General features: G+C 52.4%; 1 protein-coding gene across 2 annotated transcripts in view; it reads right to left on the bottom strand.

Annotated features, from left to right (window-relative positions):
- AP2A2 (adaptor related protein complex 2 subunit alpha 2) overlaps positions 1 to 14,879 on the bottom strand; it is a 62,127-nt gene extending 47,248 nt beyond the window's left edge. Inside the window, exon 1 of one of the 2 annotated variants that reach the window (XM_065883272.1) lies at positions 14,679 to 14,879. In XM_065883272.1, coding sequence (XP_065739344.1) covers positions 14,679 to 14,745 — 67 coding nt within the window. In that variant the 5' untranslated portion in view covers positions 14,746 to 14,879. The remainder of the gene's footprint in view (positions 1 to 14,678) is intronic. The other variant, XM_065883273.1, reaches the window with a different exon arrangement.
- Positions 14,880 to 15,395: the final 516 nt, after the last annotated feature.

A 15,395-nucleotide genomic window follows, 5' to 3' on the forward strand; every position in this document is an offset into this window, starting at 1 on the left:
TTCTGCTATACAGTCAAAGCAACTATGAGTAAAGAGTACTTTACCCATTCGTCCCTCCTGTCAATTATGATTTCTGTATCTCCAAAATCCACCCCTACCTTCCCACTCCTACTGCCTTGACTCAGACCCTTGCTATCTCCTCTAGACCAGAGCAATCAATCTCTCCCTAACTGGCTTTCCTGCCTTTAAACCTAGTCTAAAATCCATCCTTCGCATTCAAAATTACTATTCTACTAATAAAAAAATAAACTGTATAGTGTCACTCTCCTGTTTAAGATATGTCCATGGTCCACGTCCCACAGAGAACTTCCCCATGATCTGGCTATGGCCTGCTCCTCCCACCTTGTCCTCCTGCCACATCTCCCGACCCACCAGGCACTACTCATTCCAGGAACCACCCACAACTCCTTGAGTGCGTCCCGCTGCCACTCATGTCACTCCGCAGGGTGATGCCTGACGCTCCCCCCTCTCACGGATCACCCCCTACACCCTATCAGCTCAGCAGACCTGACCCAGGCATTACCCCATGTCACCACGCCTGCCCACCCTCTCCTGACCGTCTGCAGCTCACCCTGCCGAGCTGATCATCCCTCATTTTCACCATTCATCTCCCACACTTACCACTCTGCGTTACAAGGGCTTGAGCTACTCTGAGGAGAGAGATCATGTCTCATTATCTCCAGTGTTTGGCATGTGAGAAGAAAACAGCCACGACCTCTACAATGCGCTACACGGGCCCTGTGACCCCTGTCTCCCCACCTCCAATACCCCCGACCTAACCTTCTACCTAACCTCCTTCTTGGCTCCCTATTGCAGACACACGGCCTCCTACTATTTCCTCCACACACTGGTTGTCTCTCCCCCCAGTGAAGGCCTTTGTACCTGCTGTTCCCTCTATCTAAGATGTACCCCCCACCCTGCAATTTCTACATGACCCAGTGCCTTCAAGTCTTTTGCTCAGCTGTTACCTTTAAAGCAAGACCAATCCCGGTCACCCTCTTTGAAGATGAAAACCCACAGCCCCAGTGTTCCCCATCCCCTTCACTCCTTAATGTTTCTCTCTCGTACTTACTGTCTTCTAACATATGATACGACTTTCTTTTTATTGTCTAGCTCCGTCCACCAGAATGTAGGCTCCACAGGAGCCGGCAGTTCTGTGTGTTTTATTCACCACTATGGCCCCTGGCATTTAATAGGTGCTCAATAGATATCTGGCGAGGAATGTCTCAATGACAGCAGCAGACATCTGAGTACCTGTGCTAAAAACTGCCCCAAGAGCTCTTATGCAGTTGAGCTAGGAAACAGCTAACATTTACTGAGCACCAGAATTGCCACCTATGCGGGTGACGTTTTCACCTCCAACAGAAAACTCTCTCGAGGCCCTCCCTCTCCCTCACATCCATCCATCAAGGAGTCTTGTCCATTTTTCCTCCAGAAAAATACACTATTCTCACCATCTCCACTGCCACCAACGTCTCTTGTACGGACTGTAACAACTTTCACCTTCCGCTCTGGCCTCCTCCGATCTACTTCCTCACAGGAGCCAGGGTGATCTTCATATACAGGTGTACCTGTCACTCAGCTGATCCTCTTCAGACGCCTCCTCCAGGACACCTAAGAGGAACTCAGACTTCCTGCCAGGGAAGGGCCTCCAAGGCCCAGCAATCTGGCTCCTTTCTGCTCCTCTCCCTCTCACTCATGACGCTCCAGCTGCACCTGGCTTTCGGGTCCTGAAGCAGAACTAGCCCTAGACTACCGCAAGCCCTTCTCCCCTCAGGACCCAGCTCACATACTGCGTCCTCAGAGAGGCCCTGTATGAATACCCTACCTAAGGCAGTCTCCCTTTCATCCTCCACCATGATGAAGTATATTCTAAAAATATTTCTGTTTTTAAAAGTTTCAGTCCAGGGTTTAAAGTAACTCTTCGGAAAAGTCAGGTATCCAAACTCTCCTGGATTGACTCATCATTACCCATAAAAGAATCCACTGACTTCACCACAGAAACAAATTTCCATTTACTATATTCCACTACCGGCAAGAAACTGCCTCATTAACACAGACCACGTCTATGAAACAAAATCCTATGAGACGCCTATCTCCCCTGCTTTGATTTCTGGGTCTCAGAGCCTTATAAACTGAACCATGAGAAGTAGGTGTGCAGAAGTACAGCCGGCAGTGTTCTGTTAGCGGAGAACAAGGCCCACCCTGCCTGCCTTCGTCAAGGAGGAAGTTAGTGCCACAGAGTCACAGGTTCTCTTTAAAGTTCTGCTTAGAAACTCGTGCCAAACAAACTGCATAGTGAGAACCACCCGCCCAAATTAACTTAGTAATAAAAGGTATTATTGTTCCACTTAGGCAGTAGAAGGTAAAAGTGCAGAAAGTGAAACTATTCTCTCCCAAGACCTTCCCTCAAGGAGTGGTTAATCCAAAGTAGTATAAATCCAAAGGTTATGAAGGTCTGCACGGTTGGGGTGTGTGTGTGTGTGTGTGTGTGTGTGTAACATATAAAATTAGTCAAAAACTTATTTAAAAGGAGAAAGCTGTATGACAAGAGTGCAAGAGCAGTCACCACAACAGCTGTGGACACTGGAAGGAGATGGCCAAGTGGTTAACTGACTCAGCCTGACACAGCAAACTGGGACCCGGTCGCCCGCAAGAGGGAGAACCAGTAAAAAGCAAACCCTGTCCGTCACAGAACCTGACGCCAGGTGCCTCGGGAGGGGGCTATCAGGAAGACGAGCTGGAAGTCTACGTAAGGAGCCACAGGCCCCTCCACCAGACCCCAGGGCCAGGCCACCTATACCCCTAATCCCAGCAGAAGACAACAGGCCTACTCGCTGGAAAAGCAGGAACACAGGAGCTCTAGGCCTGGTGACACCACCACGTGCTAGGGTGAGACCCCACACTCAGAAAAACACAAGTGAGCGACAGACTCCCTGCACGGTGGGACACCCACACCCAGAACAACGGCAGCCACACCCCCCACACTCCCTGACCCCACCGAGCAGGAGAGGAGCCCGGAACTGCTTCCAAAGAATACGTCTGACACACAGCTTCCCTCCGTGAGACAGAGACCCCTCACCCATCACCACACAGTGAGGCCTCCACCAAAGCCCTACCCATGCTGGCTGACACTGGTCCACGTGAGAGAACAGACACTGACCACCAGACATCCAGGATGGTCTCACAGCACGAGCCAGAGACCAAAACAGACCTACAGGAAAAGAACTCAGAGTAAAGAGGCTATGTAGAGATGGAAACTCCAAAACAATCAATATTCTTATAAACAAAAGAAAACACAGCTTTAAGAACCAGATGCCACCAAAAAGGGAGCACTCAGACAATAATAAAGCCCTCGGGGGGGCAGGGAGGGATAAATTAGGAGTTTGGGATCAACATATACACGCTACTATATACAAAACAGAAAACCAACAGGACCTACTCTATAGCACAGGGAACGCTACTCAATATTTTGCAATAACCTATAAGAAAAAGAATCTTTTAAAAAATAGATATATATGTATGTATAACTAAATCACTTTGCCGTACACCTGAAACTAACACAACATTGTAAATCAACTATACTTCAATTTAAAAAAAAGAGAGAGAGAGAAAGCCCTCAAAATGTGGAGAAAAGGGGGACTTCCCTGGCGGTCCGGTGGTTAAGACTCCACACTTCCAATGCAGGGAGCACAGGTTCAATACCTGGTCCCCCGGTCGAGGAATTAAGATCCCACATGCCACACGTGGGGCCAAAAAAAAAAAAAAATATGGAGCAAAGAGAACCCTCTTCCACTGCTGATGGGAATGTAAATGGGTGCAGCCACTATGGAGAACAGCTATCACATGATCCAACAATCATACTCCTGGGCATATACCCAGAGAAAACTCTAATTCAAAAAGATACACGCACCCCAATGTTCACAGCAGCTCTGTTTACAATAGCCAGGACATGGAATAACCCAAGTGTCCATCAACAGAGGTACGGATATACATATGGTACATATATACAATGGAATACTACTCAGCCATGAAAAAGAGTGAAATAATGCTATTTGCAGCAACATGGACAGATTTAGAGATGATCATACTAAGCGAAGTAAGTCAGACAGAGAAAGACAAATATTAATGGTACCACTTGTATGCGGAATCTAAAATATGATACAAACGAACTTATTTACAAAAAAAAAAAAAACAGACTCACAGACGTAGAGAACAGACTTACAATTACCAAAGGGGAAGGGCAGGAAGGGGAGGGATAAATTAGGAGTCTGGGATTAGCAGATACAAACTACTATATACAAAATAGATAAGCAACAAGGTCCTACTGTATAGCACAGGGAACTATATTCAATATCTTGTAATAACCTATGTTGGAGAAGAATATGAAAAAGAATATATATGTATAACTGAATCACTTTGCTGTACACCAGAAACTAACACAACATTGTAAATCAACTATAATTCAATAAAAAAAAAGAAAGCCCTCAAATTGTAAAAGTGACAGGAGAAAGAAAAATTCAGAAGGGCCGGAGTCACAGAAAACAGAATACCACAAAGACAAAGAGATGGAAGACGAGAGATAAGACAGTAAGAAAATGTAAGCCAAGAGGTCCACATTTCAACTATTATTAGAGGATTACTGAAAAAGGAGAAAGTGAAAAGAAATTATCAAAGAAATAAAACAAAAACATTTCCCCCAAGCCGAAGGACATGAATTACCAGAATGAATAAAGCCACTGATGCCACACCCGGGCACAGCATGTCAACATTTCAAACCACTAGGAACTAAGAGTAGAGCCATGCCTTCAAAACTGAGGAAAAGGGCTTCCCTGGTGGCGCAGTGGTTGAGAGTCCGCCTGCCGATGCGGGGGACACGGGCTCGTGCCCCGGTCCGGGAGGATCCCACATGCCGCGGAACAGCTGGGCCCGTGAGCCGTGGCCGCTGAGCCTGCGCGTCCGGAGCCTGTGCGCCGCAACGGGAGAGGCCACAGCAGTGAGAGGCCCGCGTACCGCAAAAAAAAAAAAAAGAGAGAAAGACAAATACCGTATGATATCACTTATATTTGGAACCTAAAATACAACACAAATGAACTTATTTACGAAACAGAGTCACAAAAAGAACAGACTTGTGGTTGCCAAGAGGCAGGGGGGTTGGGGAGGGATGGACTGGGAGTTTGGGATTAGCAGATACAAACTATTATATATAGAATGAATAAACACCAACGGCCTACTGTATAGCCCAGGGAACTATATTCAATATCCTGTAATAAACCATAATGGAAAAGAATATGAAAAAGAATATATATGTATGACGGAATCACTTTTGCTGTATAGCAGAAATTAACACAACATTGTAAATCAAATATAGTTCAATTAGAGAAAGAGTCAAACCGTTATTCTCAGCTAAGAAGAATATTTTCAGACATTAATTAAATGTTACAGATTAGTTAGATAAAATATTGTGACCTACTAGACAATGGGAAAAGGAAAGCTTAGCTAAGTTAAATCCTCATCTTCCACAGTAAGAAGTTAATAAATAATGACTAAATGGGGAAAAACACCCATGAATGGTATGTAATTTAGAATAATCACATTTTTTTAAAGTAAATATTAGAAGAGATGGATAAAAATGAAAATAACTGACTCCGAGGTTAGGAATGGGGGAATGAGGTGAGGGTCAAGTGTTTTATAATTAACTTCTTAAACTACATTCTTGATTTTCATTTTTTTAAACATTTAATTGAGGACAAGAAAATAGCAAAAATGAATATAATTCGGAAGACCTGCCCAAGCACCTACTATAACCCTAGCCCTCTCCCTGCCATTCCAAGATGAACGACCCCCAAACCCACTAGCCCTGATCTTGGCTCCTCAGAAGATCTGGCCCCGCCAGGGCCACCGCGCCAACCGTCACCCTCCCCACGCTCCACTGCAGGGACCCCACAGCCCGTCCTTTCAGCTCACTATATCAGGTAAGCAAACTCTGAACCCAACTGCGCCCCCAGGACTTACGACCCTCTCTCTCTCTGTCGCTCTCCCCGTCCTCACGCCCTCTTACCAGCCTCAATCCCATCACATAAACCAAGCCCCGACACTTCTCCTCCATCTAAGCACTTGCTGGCCAAACCCCTCCCTGCTGAGTCCAATTCATGGTCAACTGGCAGGTGAGCCTGGAGATCTGAGCGTGCCTGGTGACACACCCCCCCAGCTCTGCTGGGCTGGCCTCACATGTGAAGCCCAGGGAGGCCCTGGTCAGCTCTTCCCAGGGGCCCCCTCACAGCTTCTCCTCCAACACCTCCTCCCTCCCCCATCACTGGTGGCTGGGGCGCCTGTTCCCTCACCAGCACCACCTCCCCCTGCACCTCTGCCCCTCCACTTTCCCCCTGGCCCTTGTCATTCCCATCAGCTAACAAACACGGTCTACCTCCCACCTCCTAGCAGGTCCTCACCTTTCTTGCCTGGTTCAGAGCCTCCTAACCGGTCTCCCCTGCTCTTCTCAACCCAGCAGTCAGGAGTTCTCCCCAGAGGTAAGTCCCGCCTCTGCTCACCCTGCACTGGCTCGGCCTGTCACACAGGGTGAAAGCCAGAGTTCTCCTAACCGGCTCCAAGATCCCCACCATGCACCTCTCCCCGTCCCCCGGCTCTGAAGTCCAGCCCCTGTGGCCTCCCCACCTGCCCACCAGCACTCCAGGGACACCTGACCCCCAGCTTCCCTATCTGAATTGCAACCCCCTTTTATTTTTCCCTTTATTCTCCCCTTAATATAGTATGCGATGCACTGCACATTGTACTTATTTATAGTGTCTGCCTCGCTAGAAGGTAAGCCACATGGCAGTACTCTTATCTGTTTTTTTGCTCACTGTGTAAAACAGGAACCCAGTAATTTGCTGAGCAAATGAATTAATCTTAAAAAAGCGTTCCTGACCCCACTGTGATAGGAAGAATGCCCCCCCAAAGACACCCACAGCCCAATACTAGGATCCCGTGAGCTACCTTCCAGGGCAAAAGGAACTCTGCAGATGTCACGAAGACTGGGGAATGACCCGGGTCATGCAAGCAGCCCAGTCTACTCGCAAGAGCCCTCCGAGCGGAGGCTCTCCCTGCCTGGAGGGAGAGGTCAGGGAGATCCAAATCTGGAGAGGGACTCCCCTGAGGGGTCCGGGGAGGGGCCGCGAGAGAAGGCGTGCGGGACCGAGTGGAAGCAGCGTCACCCAGTCTCCAGAAGGGACCCTGGTTTCAGCCTGGGAGACAGGCAGAGCACCCCGCTGCCAGGCCGTGCCCACTTCTGATGCGCAGAACACGAGTTGTTACGGGGGTGGGGCTGAGCACTGCTAAAAGCATGCTCCAGTGTCAGGGCAGCAACAGGGGCCAACCTGCCCTCTACCCTCTGCGTCACCACCTCTTTACAGCAAAGCTCCGGGAGAGCTGAGACTCTCATTTCCCAATTCTTCTCTTGTAAACCACCCCGTCGGGCTCAGCCCTGCGCAGTCCTCTCCTGTGACCCACCTGACCAGCCCTCCTCGCTGGCCCAGGCTGCCCAGCTGCTTAGGGCTGGCACGTTGGGAGCTCTGGCCGTCCGCCTGGAGAGCTGGCCCAGCACTGTGGTTCAGAGGAAAGACCTGGAGCCCAGCAGCTTGGGTCTGGGTCCTCGCTCAACCACTCCAGAGACAGGGCCTTGGGCTCCTGGGCCTCGGCTCCCTCCTCCATGAAACAGGAAGGAACTTAGTGCCTGCTATACAGTATCATCATGAAGATCCGATGTGTAAACAAAAGTAAAGCGCCTGTGATACTTCCACCCCCTCGGTCAGCTTCCCAGGTCGGCTTCCCAGTCTCCTGGTATCAAAAGCCACCTATAAACAATGCAGCTGTAGTCTTACCTCTAGCTCAGACCTTGCCTCTGAATTCGTCTTGGCTATCTAACTCCCCAAAACCTACTGGCCAGAAACAGGGATAGGATTTACCCTCCCACCTTAGGCAACTAAAAACCTGAACAAAATTATATGAAACAATAGTTTTCAGACACTGGACAACAGACTATGGAAAACAGCGGTCACTGAGAGTCAGGAAACAAACAAGAGGAGCCTTACGACTGCCCGGCTCACTGCCTAGGGACAGGGGACCCAAATGGAGCCCAGAGGTGTCACTGAAGTGAGGAGACGGACACAGGAGGCTAGAACGCACATTCTTGTGAGAGCAGACAAAGTAAACAAGAAAAACCCATCTTGTCATTTATTCTGTCTACTCCCACAAGAATTTAAGTTTCTGAAAGTACAGGGATTTTGTCCATTTGGTTAAGCACTGAATCCCCGGTGCCTAGAATAATGCCAGCACACAATGGGCACCCAAAAGATTTCTCGAATGAATGAATTAAACAATTATGTCAAAAAATAGAATCCAGAAAAATAAAGAAATAAATTTTGAAATACACACCTTCAAAACACCCTTCACTCTTGGGGTTGTATCAAAATTATAGCAAAACAACAAGAACATAATATGAAAAGCAATGTTTCCTTGGCTACTTACAAAGCAGATTTATATTAGATCTACAGCAAATGCTACATCAGAGAATGCACATCAGACAGACATCAGCTCCAACAAAAGAGCATCTCCTCCCTCTGTGACCAGCTTTCCCGTAAGACAGTTCAAGAAGCCATAGACGCAAGGGACCTACGGCCCCACCCCATGGACGACAACCTCAGAAAAGCCAAGCCTCGGGAACTGAACCACTCAGCACCAACGGACCCTCAGACAATCACCCTCCCACCTCCCTCTGCCTCCACGTTCTCAGTGCTGGGAAAGCTGGCTGTGCTACTCCAGGCAAGGACGACTCAAACTGTAGCAAAGTAATGAGGCGACGGAAGTTTGAACCCGGGAATGAACTGAACAGAAGCTGCAAGCTAACTGACAGAAGTCCCTGAGACTGTGAGAAATGTGCTCCAGGGAAGGAGGGCTTATGCAGACTACCTGGCCCAAGTCAGCACGCGCTCCATCCCAGGAGACTCTCGCTCTCACAGGCACAGTGAGGTTCAAAAGAAGGTTCTGATCTGGTTGTACCTTACAAGACTCCCTCCCCCCCAAAACAGCTACTGAACTGCATTTTTCAATAGCAATAAATGCAATCCAGAAGTATTCCAAAATACTCATTTTCTTGCTCTATTTTTCCTACTGTGCTTTAAAAAACTGTTCAACATCAACATAGTGCCCTTTTGCAATGCTGTTCAAACGGCAATAGAAACACATAACTGCCCTCTCAACCCCATCACACAAAGGAAGGCCGGCCACGGAAAAAGCAAAACACAAATCCCCACAGTACTGCCCGCCCTAAGGAGCTCAAGGTGCTCTAAGTACACTAAATAACTAATCCTCACGTCGCCCTTCTGTTGCCGTCAGAAAGGATTTTAAAGGAAAAAAAACTGACCTTGCAATGCAAAATACAAGCCAAGCAACCCAATTTGGATTCTGGTCTCCACACTTTTAAGCAATCCTGCAGATGGGGGTAGGTGGAAAGAACCGCACACGGGAAACATCCCGAATACAAGAAGAGGGCTGAACGCAAAACCCCTGCAAGTCTCACTGGGGGTTTTTTGTTTGTCTGTTTGTTATGGCTGCACTGCATGGCTTGCAGGATCTTAGTTCCCCGACCAGGGCTCAAATCTGGGCCCTCGTCAGTGAAAGCACTGGACTGCCAGGGAATTCCCTCACTGGGTTTAAATGTCGGGCAAAATGAAGACTCCAGGCTGTCTAGGGCCACAATTTGCAAAAGTGAGAAAAAAAAAGGGACAGAATCAGGATCTGACCCAAACCACTGGCCAGAAGTTTCTGCCTTAATGAACACATCCAGCAGTCAGCCAGCCACTCCCTGTTTCCTGAGGTACCAGGAGGCTAAGGGAGCTACACGGGGCCAGAACCGCGCCAGGGAAGAGGGTGTCAGCCTCCCTGCATAGGGGTTCCTCTCTTTCTTGGGCACAGGGCAGCTGCAGGCACATCACCGCCCTCCTTAATCCGTCGCACCCCGACTCACACAAACTGCAAGGGCCAGACCACGGGCCCACCCCACAGCTGCATGTCTCCCGCCGTCCCAGCAGAAGCCTCGGTGGCCCCACCTCCCTCGCTCTCATCTAGGTGGTCACGAGCCCTGGCCCTCCTCCGCTGCCCTGCCGACAGTGCTGCGCAGAGGCTGTGCCCAGTGGGCAGTGACAGCGCCTGGGGCTAGGCTGGGCCTCGCCTCTCCCTTGCTGGCACCCCACAGCGCCATCCCCATACCCTTCTAGGTCCTCTTCCCAAGTCGGTCTCCAAGGCCCCGTTTTAAAACAGGGCCGCTTCCTCCTTACAAGGTCTTTATTCAACGCACCTTGGCTGAACCCTTACAACCCTCTCTCCAGCACAGAGGGCGAGAGCTTATCTCTTCACACAGCCTCAGCTCCCACCTCCACGAGGGAATGCCCACTGGAACCTATCCTGCAATTCTCCTCCTAATAAAATGACACGTTTCAACTGTGTCAACCTTCATACCAAAGTCAGGACGATTCTGCAGAGGGAAAACGCCAAGATCAGTAAATACAGTTTTGTAATCCAACATTTTAGGCGTCACGTGGCCTAGTGGAAATTGCTCATTTCTGTTTTGCAGTGAGTATCATCCCGTCTACCGTGCTGAGCTGGCAGCGAAGTCATTTAACTTACTCCGCGCTGCAGCCGCCAGAGGCTGACAGAAGGCATGGACATTGTAGCTCCCAATGCGGCGTCCGTGTCCAACGCCCGTGCTGACCAGAGGGAGGGCAGGACGGGAGGGGTGCGTGCCTGTCGCAGGAGTCCTGAGCACAGGAGGTGCTCGATACACACGGACGTGCTGATAGGAACTCACCTCCCACCCTGTCTGTCTGTCTGTCTGCAAGCACCTCAGGAGACCAGGGCTGCGTGCTCCATTTCTCAGAACCCCAGCAGCATTTCCACAACAAGCCCAGATGCCACCCATTATCCAAAACCTGAGGCCCACCTTGTCCCGGAACTCAGAACCGCTCAGCCTTTCGGAGGAAGCACAGCATGTGACCGTGGGCCCCCAGGGCGTCCCGGAGGCCAGCTCACGGGGAACGGACCACACAGTTTCGTGGCAGCGCAGCGCCAGACAAGTCTGCCACAGACTCACAGAAAGACTTTCCATCCTTGGCAGCTTAGAAGTTTTGAAATCTGAGCTCTGGGAGGCCGGCCTTGTGCCCAAGAACCTGCAAGTGACATTCAAGGAACACAGAGCCCCTCCTGCTCAGAGCTCCCGCCAGAGCCCCTCTCTCTGGTCACAGTAACGCAAAACGCCTTTTCCCACGGCATTCCGGAATCTTACCCTCGGGTCTATTAGATTTTTTTAAAGCCCAGAAATGCCTTTTAATCCCACAAAGATAGCCTTTCCAATAATTCCGCAACTACAAACTCCTGACACGTGTCGGTGCCAAAGAAAACAGAGCGAAATCATTTTAAGAGGAAAGAAAAGTAATGCTGAGTATGTGGCATGAGAACACTTATCACCAGGACATTTCAACGTCTCGTAAGAGAAGCAGTGACCCACCCCCACCCCTTCAGAAGAGCCAGAAGGGAAACACAGGGAAGAATACACAGGTATTTCCTAGAAGCAGCAACCACCAGCCTTGGCAGAAACATTCAACCAGACCAAAGCCTTCCTTCCTCCCCCAGCCTGGTGGTCCGTCCCTCCCAGGAGCCTCGTCACATACTTCCTAAATCGGTTTCTAAGGAATGTAAATTATGCAGAAGAGTGCAAAAGAAAATATGCAAGAAGAGCAATTTTTTCAAAAAGTCAGCATTTTTTAAATGTACAGACAAGAAAGAGCAAAATGAACCTTAATTTTTTTTTTGGGGGGGGGGCTGCATTGGGTCTTCGTTGCGGTGCGCGGGCTTCTCATTGCGGTGGCTTCTCTTGTTGCGGAGCATGGGCTCTAGGTGTGCGGGCTTCAGTAGTTGTGGCTCGCGGGCTCTAGAGCGCAGGCTCAGTAGTTGTGGCTCACGGGCTTAGTTGCTCCGCGGCATGTGGGATCTTCCCGGACCAGGGCCTGAACCCGTGTCCCCTGCATTGGCAGGCAGATTCTTAACCACTGTGCCACCAGGGAAGTCCCCAAGTTAATTTTGGGGGCACTGAATTGGTTCTCTACCTGAGCCACAAAGCTCCACGGAACACGAGGACACGGGCACCTCTCAAACCCTGGGGCACAGTCACTGCCACCAGCGCAAAGAGGCGCAGCCCTCCAAGCCCGTCCACCGCAGCGGATCCCAAAGGGAGGCACAACCCGAGGCAGAGCTCACTCCTAAGGGGGACAGTTAAGAGACTACGTTGTGCAGAAAGGGAAAAGGGAGCTGCGATTTTAGAGCTGAAATGCTTCAGTGATACTTCAGCTCCAAACCCACCCGTCCATGTCAGTGGAGGAAACCGAGCTCCGTGGCCAGGGCCCCGGCTGCCCTCTCCCCACAGAACCCGGCCACCTGGCTCACCCTCACAACAGGGAAGCAGAGCCGGCTGGGCAGGGGGCAGCAGGGACCCCTCTCCCCGCTACTAAGGGCTCGGCTCGGGGCAGCTCCCACCAGGGCTCGCTGTCAGATCCCACCTCCAGCCAGACCTGCTCCTCCTCCCTGCCGTGGGCACACCCTCCGGCCTCGGCCGCCGATGCCCTTCGGCCAGAGCAGGCCCCAGCTGGGCGCTGTCTCCTCATCCACTGGGTGTCGTCTCACGCCACACTGCCAGCCGGGAAGAGTGACGTGGTGGGCCAGACAGACGTGGCCCCCACCCCGTGGGACTTCCACTGTGGGGTGGGGGCAGGCCACGGGGCCACGAGCTGCTGACGCTGCTCTGAGGGGAGAGGACAGCGCCGCTGCTGATGAGGGGGTAACAGGACGGCGAGGAAAGCTGGCTCTGAGGAGGGGCCGTATTAAACAGCTGCCCCCCCCACGCCCTCCAAGGGATTAGGCGCATCTTCTTGCAGAAGCTCTGTCAAGGAAGACACTGTCTTATTCATGGGTCTACACCAGGGGCTCAGGCTGGGCGTGGCGGGGGCAGGGGTTGTGCCCTGCAGGGTAACAGCTGGAAACATTTTTGGTTGTCACAACTGAAGCATTTAGGCGGTAGAGACCAGGGATGCTGCAGAGCACAGGACAGCACCGCACGAGTCATCAGCCCCAAATGCCACCGTGCAGGGTGGAGAAAGTCTGTCTACACTCAGTCAACAGCCAAGTCTCCACTATGTGGCAGACCCAGCACAGAACACATCTAGTTTGTAGATGATCACTTGTCCAAGAAAATGGGTTTCAATCTCAGTGACCTGCCCAATGCAATTTTCTTCCAAAATGGAAGGACAGATGTGATGGCTAATTTAAGGCGGCTAAGCTTTGGCCCAAGGGGTCTCCTGAAGCAGTAGCACACCCACACTTAGCTTTCCAAGACGCATTACGATTACAAATATTATTGTCTATGAAATCACATTACACAGCAAAGAAAGAGAGAAAGGATACTGCCCGACTTGTAAAAGCACAGACCTCAGGGTGTGTTTCCACACCGATTTCTTGCAGAGAAAGGGAAGGGACAGAAAATCTAACCTTCCACAGTCTGGGTCCTCCATTCCAGTCTAAGGAGATGACGGGATCAAGGGAGGGTTCAGGACAACAGCATTTACCAGTAGATGAAGTCACAAGCATTCTTTAAAATATACGGAAACCTCAGGTGTTGAAATCCACAAACGTCTGGTGGATAACAAACAAGAAATAAAACCAGACAGGAAGCTGGCTTTGTGTCTATTTTTTTAACTAGATAAAGGGGACAGCTACCTGAAAAGCAACAGGAGTTTCTGCGCACCAAAGTCAAATGTATCGGTGGACCAACAGTGCACCCACCGGCCACCCGGCCGTTGCACTTTTTGGGGTGGATTTTTCCACTCAGAGGGGACACATGTCGTTAAGAACCCTGTCCCTGATGGAAGACAGCGAGCAGAGCAGCAGTTCCCCTAAGCCATCCCAACCCCCCACCGCCCGGTGTCCAGATTCCCTCGGGAACGAGTCATTTTAATCAGGGCCTAATAAGCCGCCAGAACCCAGGTCAAGGAGCTGCTTCCCCGGCAAGACGCGGGTTTCGCTAGTCCCACTCCCAGGGAAAAGCCACGCTGTTTTGGAAATCGCTGGGTTAAATGCTCCATTGCTAGAAAGACGGGCCGACTGCTCGAGATGACATCATGCTGGGGAGGGGCGCCTTCGCCAGAAGCCCCTCGGCGGTGCCCGGCGCGGCTGCGGAACGCCGCCCTCACCCCCGCACCCCTGACCCCGCACCCCTGACCCCGCCCCCACGACAAGTCCTCACCTCGCCTCCCACCCACCCCCCGCCCGCCAGGTCCGCGCCCCGGACCCCAGCCCCCAACCCCCGGACCCCCGCCCGCCAGGTCCGCGCCCCCGACCCCAGCCCCCAACCGCAGGACCCCCACCAGCCAGGTCTGCGCCCCGGACCCCAGCCCCCAACCCCCGGACTCCCGCCCGCCAGGTCCGCGCCCCGGACCCCAGCCCTCAACCCCCGGACCCCCGCCCGCCAGGTCCGCGCCCCGGACCCTAGTCCCCGAAGGCCCCCGCCGGCCAGCCCTTCACCCCGGCCTGCGCCCCCACCCCACGCAGGCCGGGTCCGGCTCCCCGCCACTCACAGTTGCGGATGTCCGAGATGAAGACCGCCAGGCCCCGCATCCCGTCCCCCTTCGACACGGCCGGCATCTTCGGGCCCGGGGAGCGGCCTGGGCAGGCGGGCCCGGAGCAGGAGCGAGCCGCGGGCCGCGGGAGCGGGAGCGGGAGCGAGAGCGGGGAGGAGCCGCCTCAGCAGAGCCGCCCCAGGCTGCAGCGCCGCTTTCGGGGCCGCCGCCGCGCGCGCGCACGCACGCACGCTCGCAGCCCCACGCACGCGCACGCTCGCTCGCGCGGCCACAGATGGCGGCCGCGGCGCGGGGGCGAGCACGTCGGTGGCGGGCCCGTAAAGGCAGGCGCGGGGCTGCCCAGAAGACCGACGCCGCGGGTGGGGCTGCGCTGGGAGTTGCGGGTTCTCTTGCCCCGGGCCACCGACGCCCCGACCCCGCCCACCAGGCTCCACCGAGCCGGATCCCCAGTACCCTGACTCCCAGCAGACACCTCAGCGCCCGACCCCTGACCGGGACGCACCGCCGCCCTGACCCCACCGCCCTGCCCAGCCGAGGTCCTGGGGCAGCTTGCTGCCGGCCTCGGGGGACCAGTCTCCATCAGAGCTCTGCCGGCCTGCTGCACATCACCTGGGCTGTGCAGAGCCAGCCCCTTTCTTTACAGAGGGCGAGCCGAGAAAACTCTCCACCGCCATCCCTTGACAGCACCAGGTGACCAGGGCCCAGTCTTGAATC

This window comes from Phocoena phocoena, chromosome 8 (genome assembly GCF_963924675.1).
Source record: "Phocoena phocoena chromosome 8, mPhoPho1.1, whole genome shotgun sequence".
In the NCBI taxonomy this organism is placed as follows: Eukaryota; Metazoa; Chordata; class Mammalia; order Artiodactyla; family Phocoenidae; genus Phocoena; species Phocoena phocoena.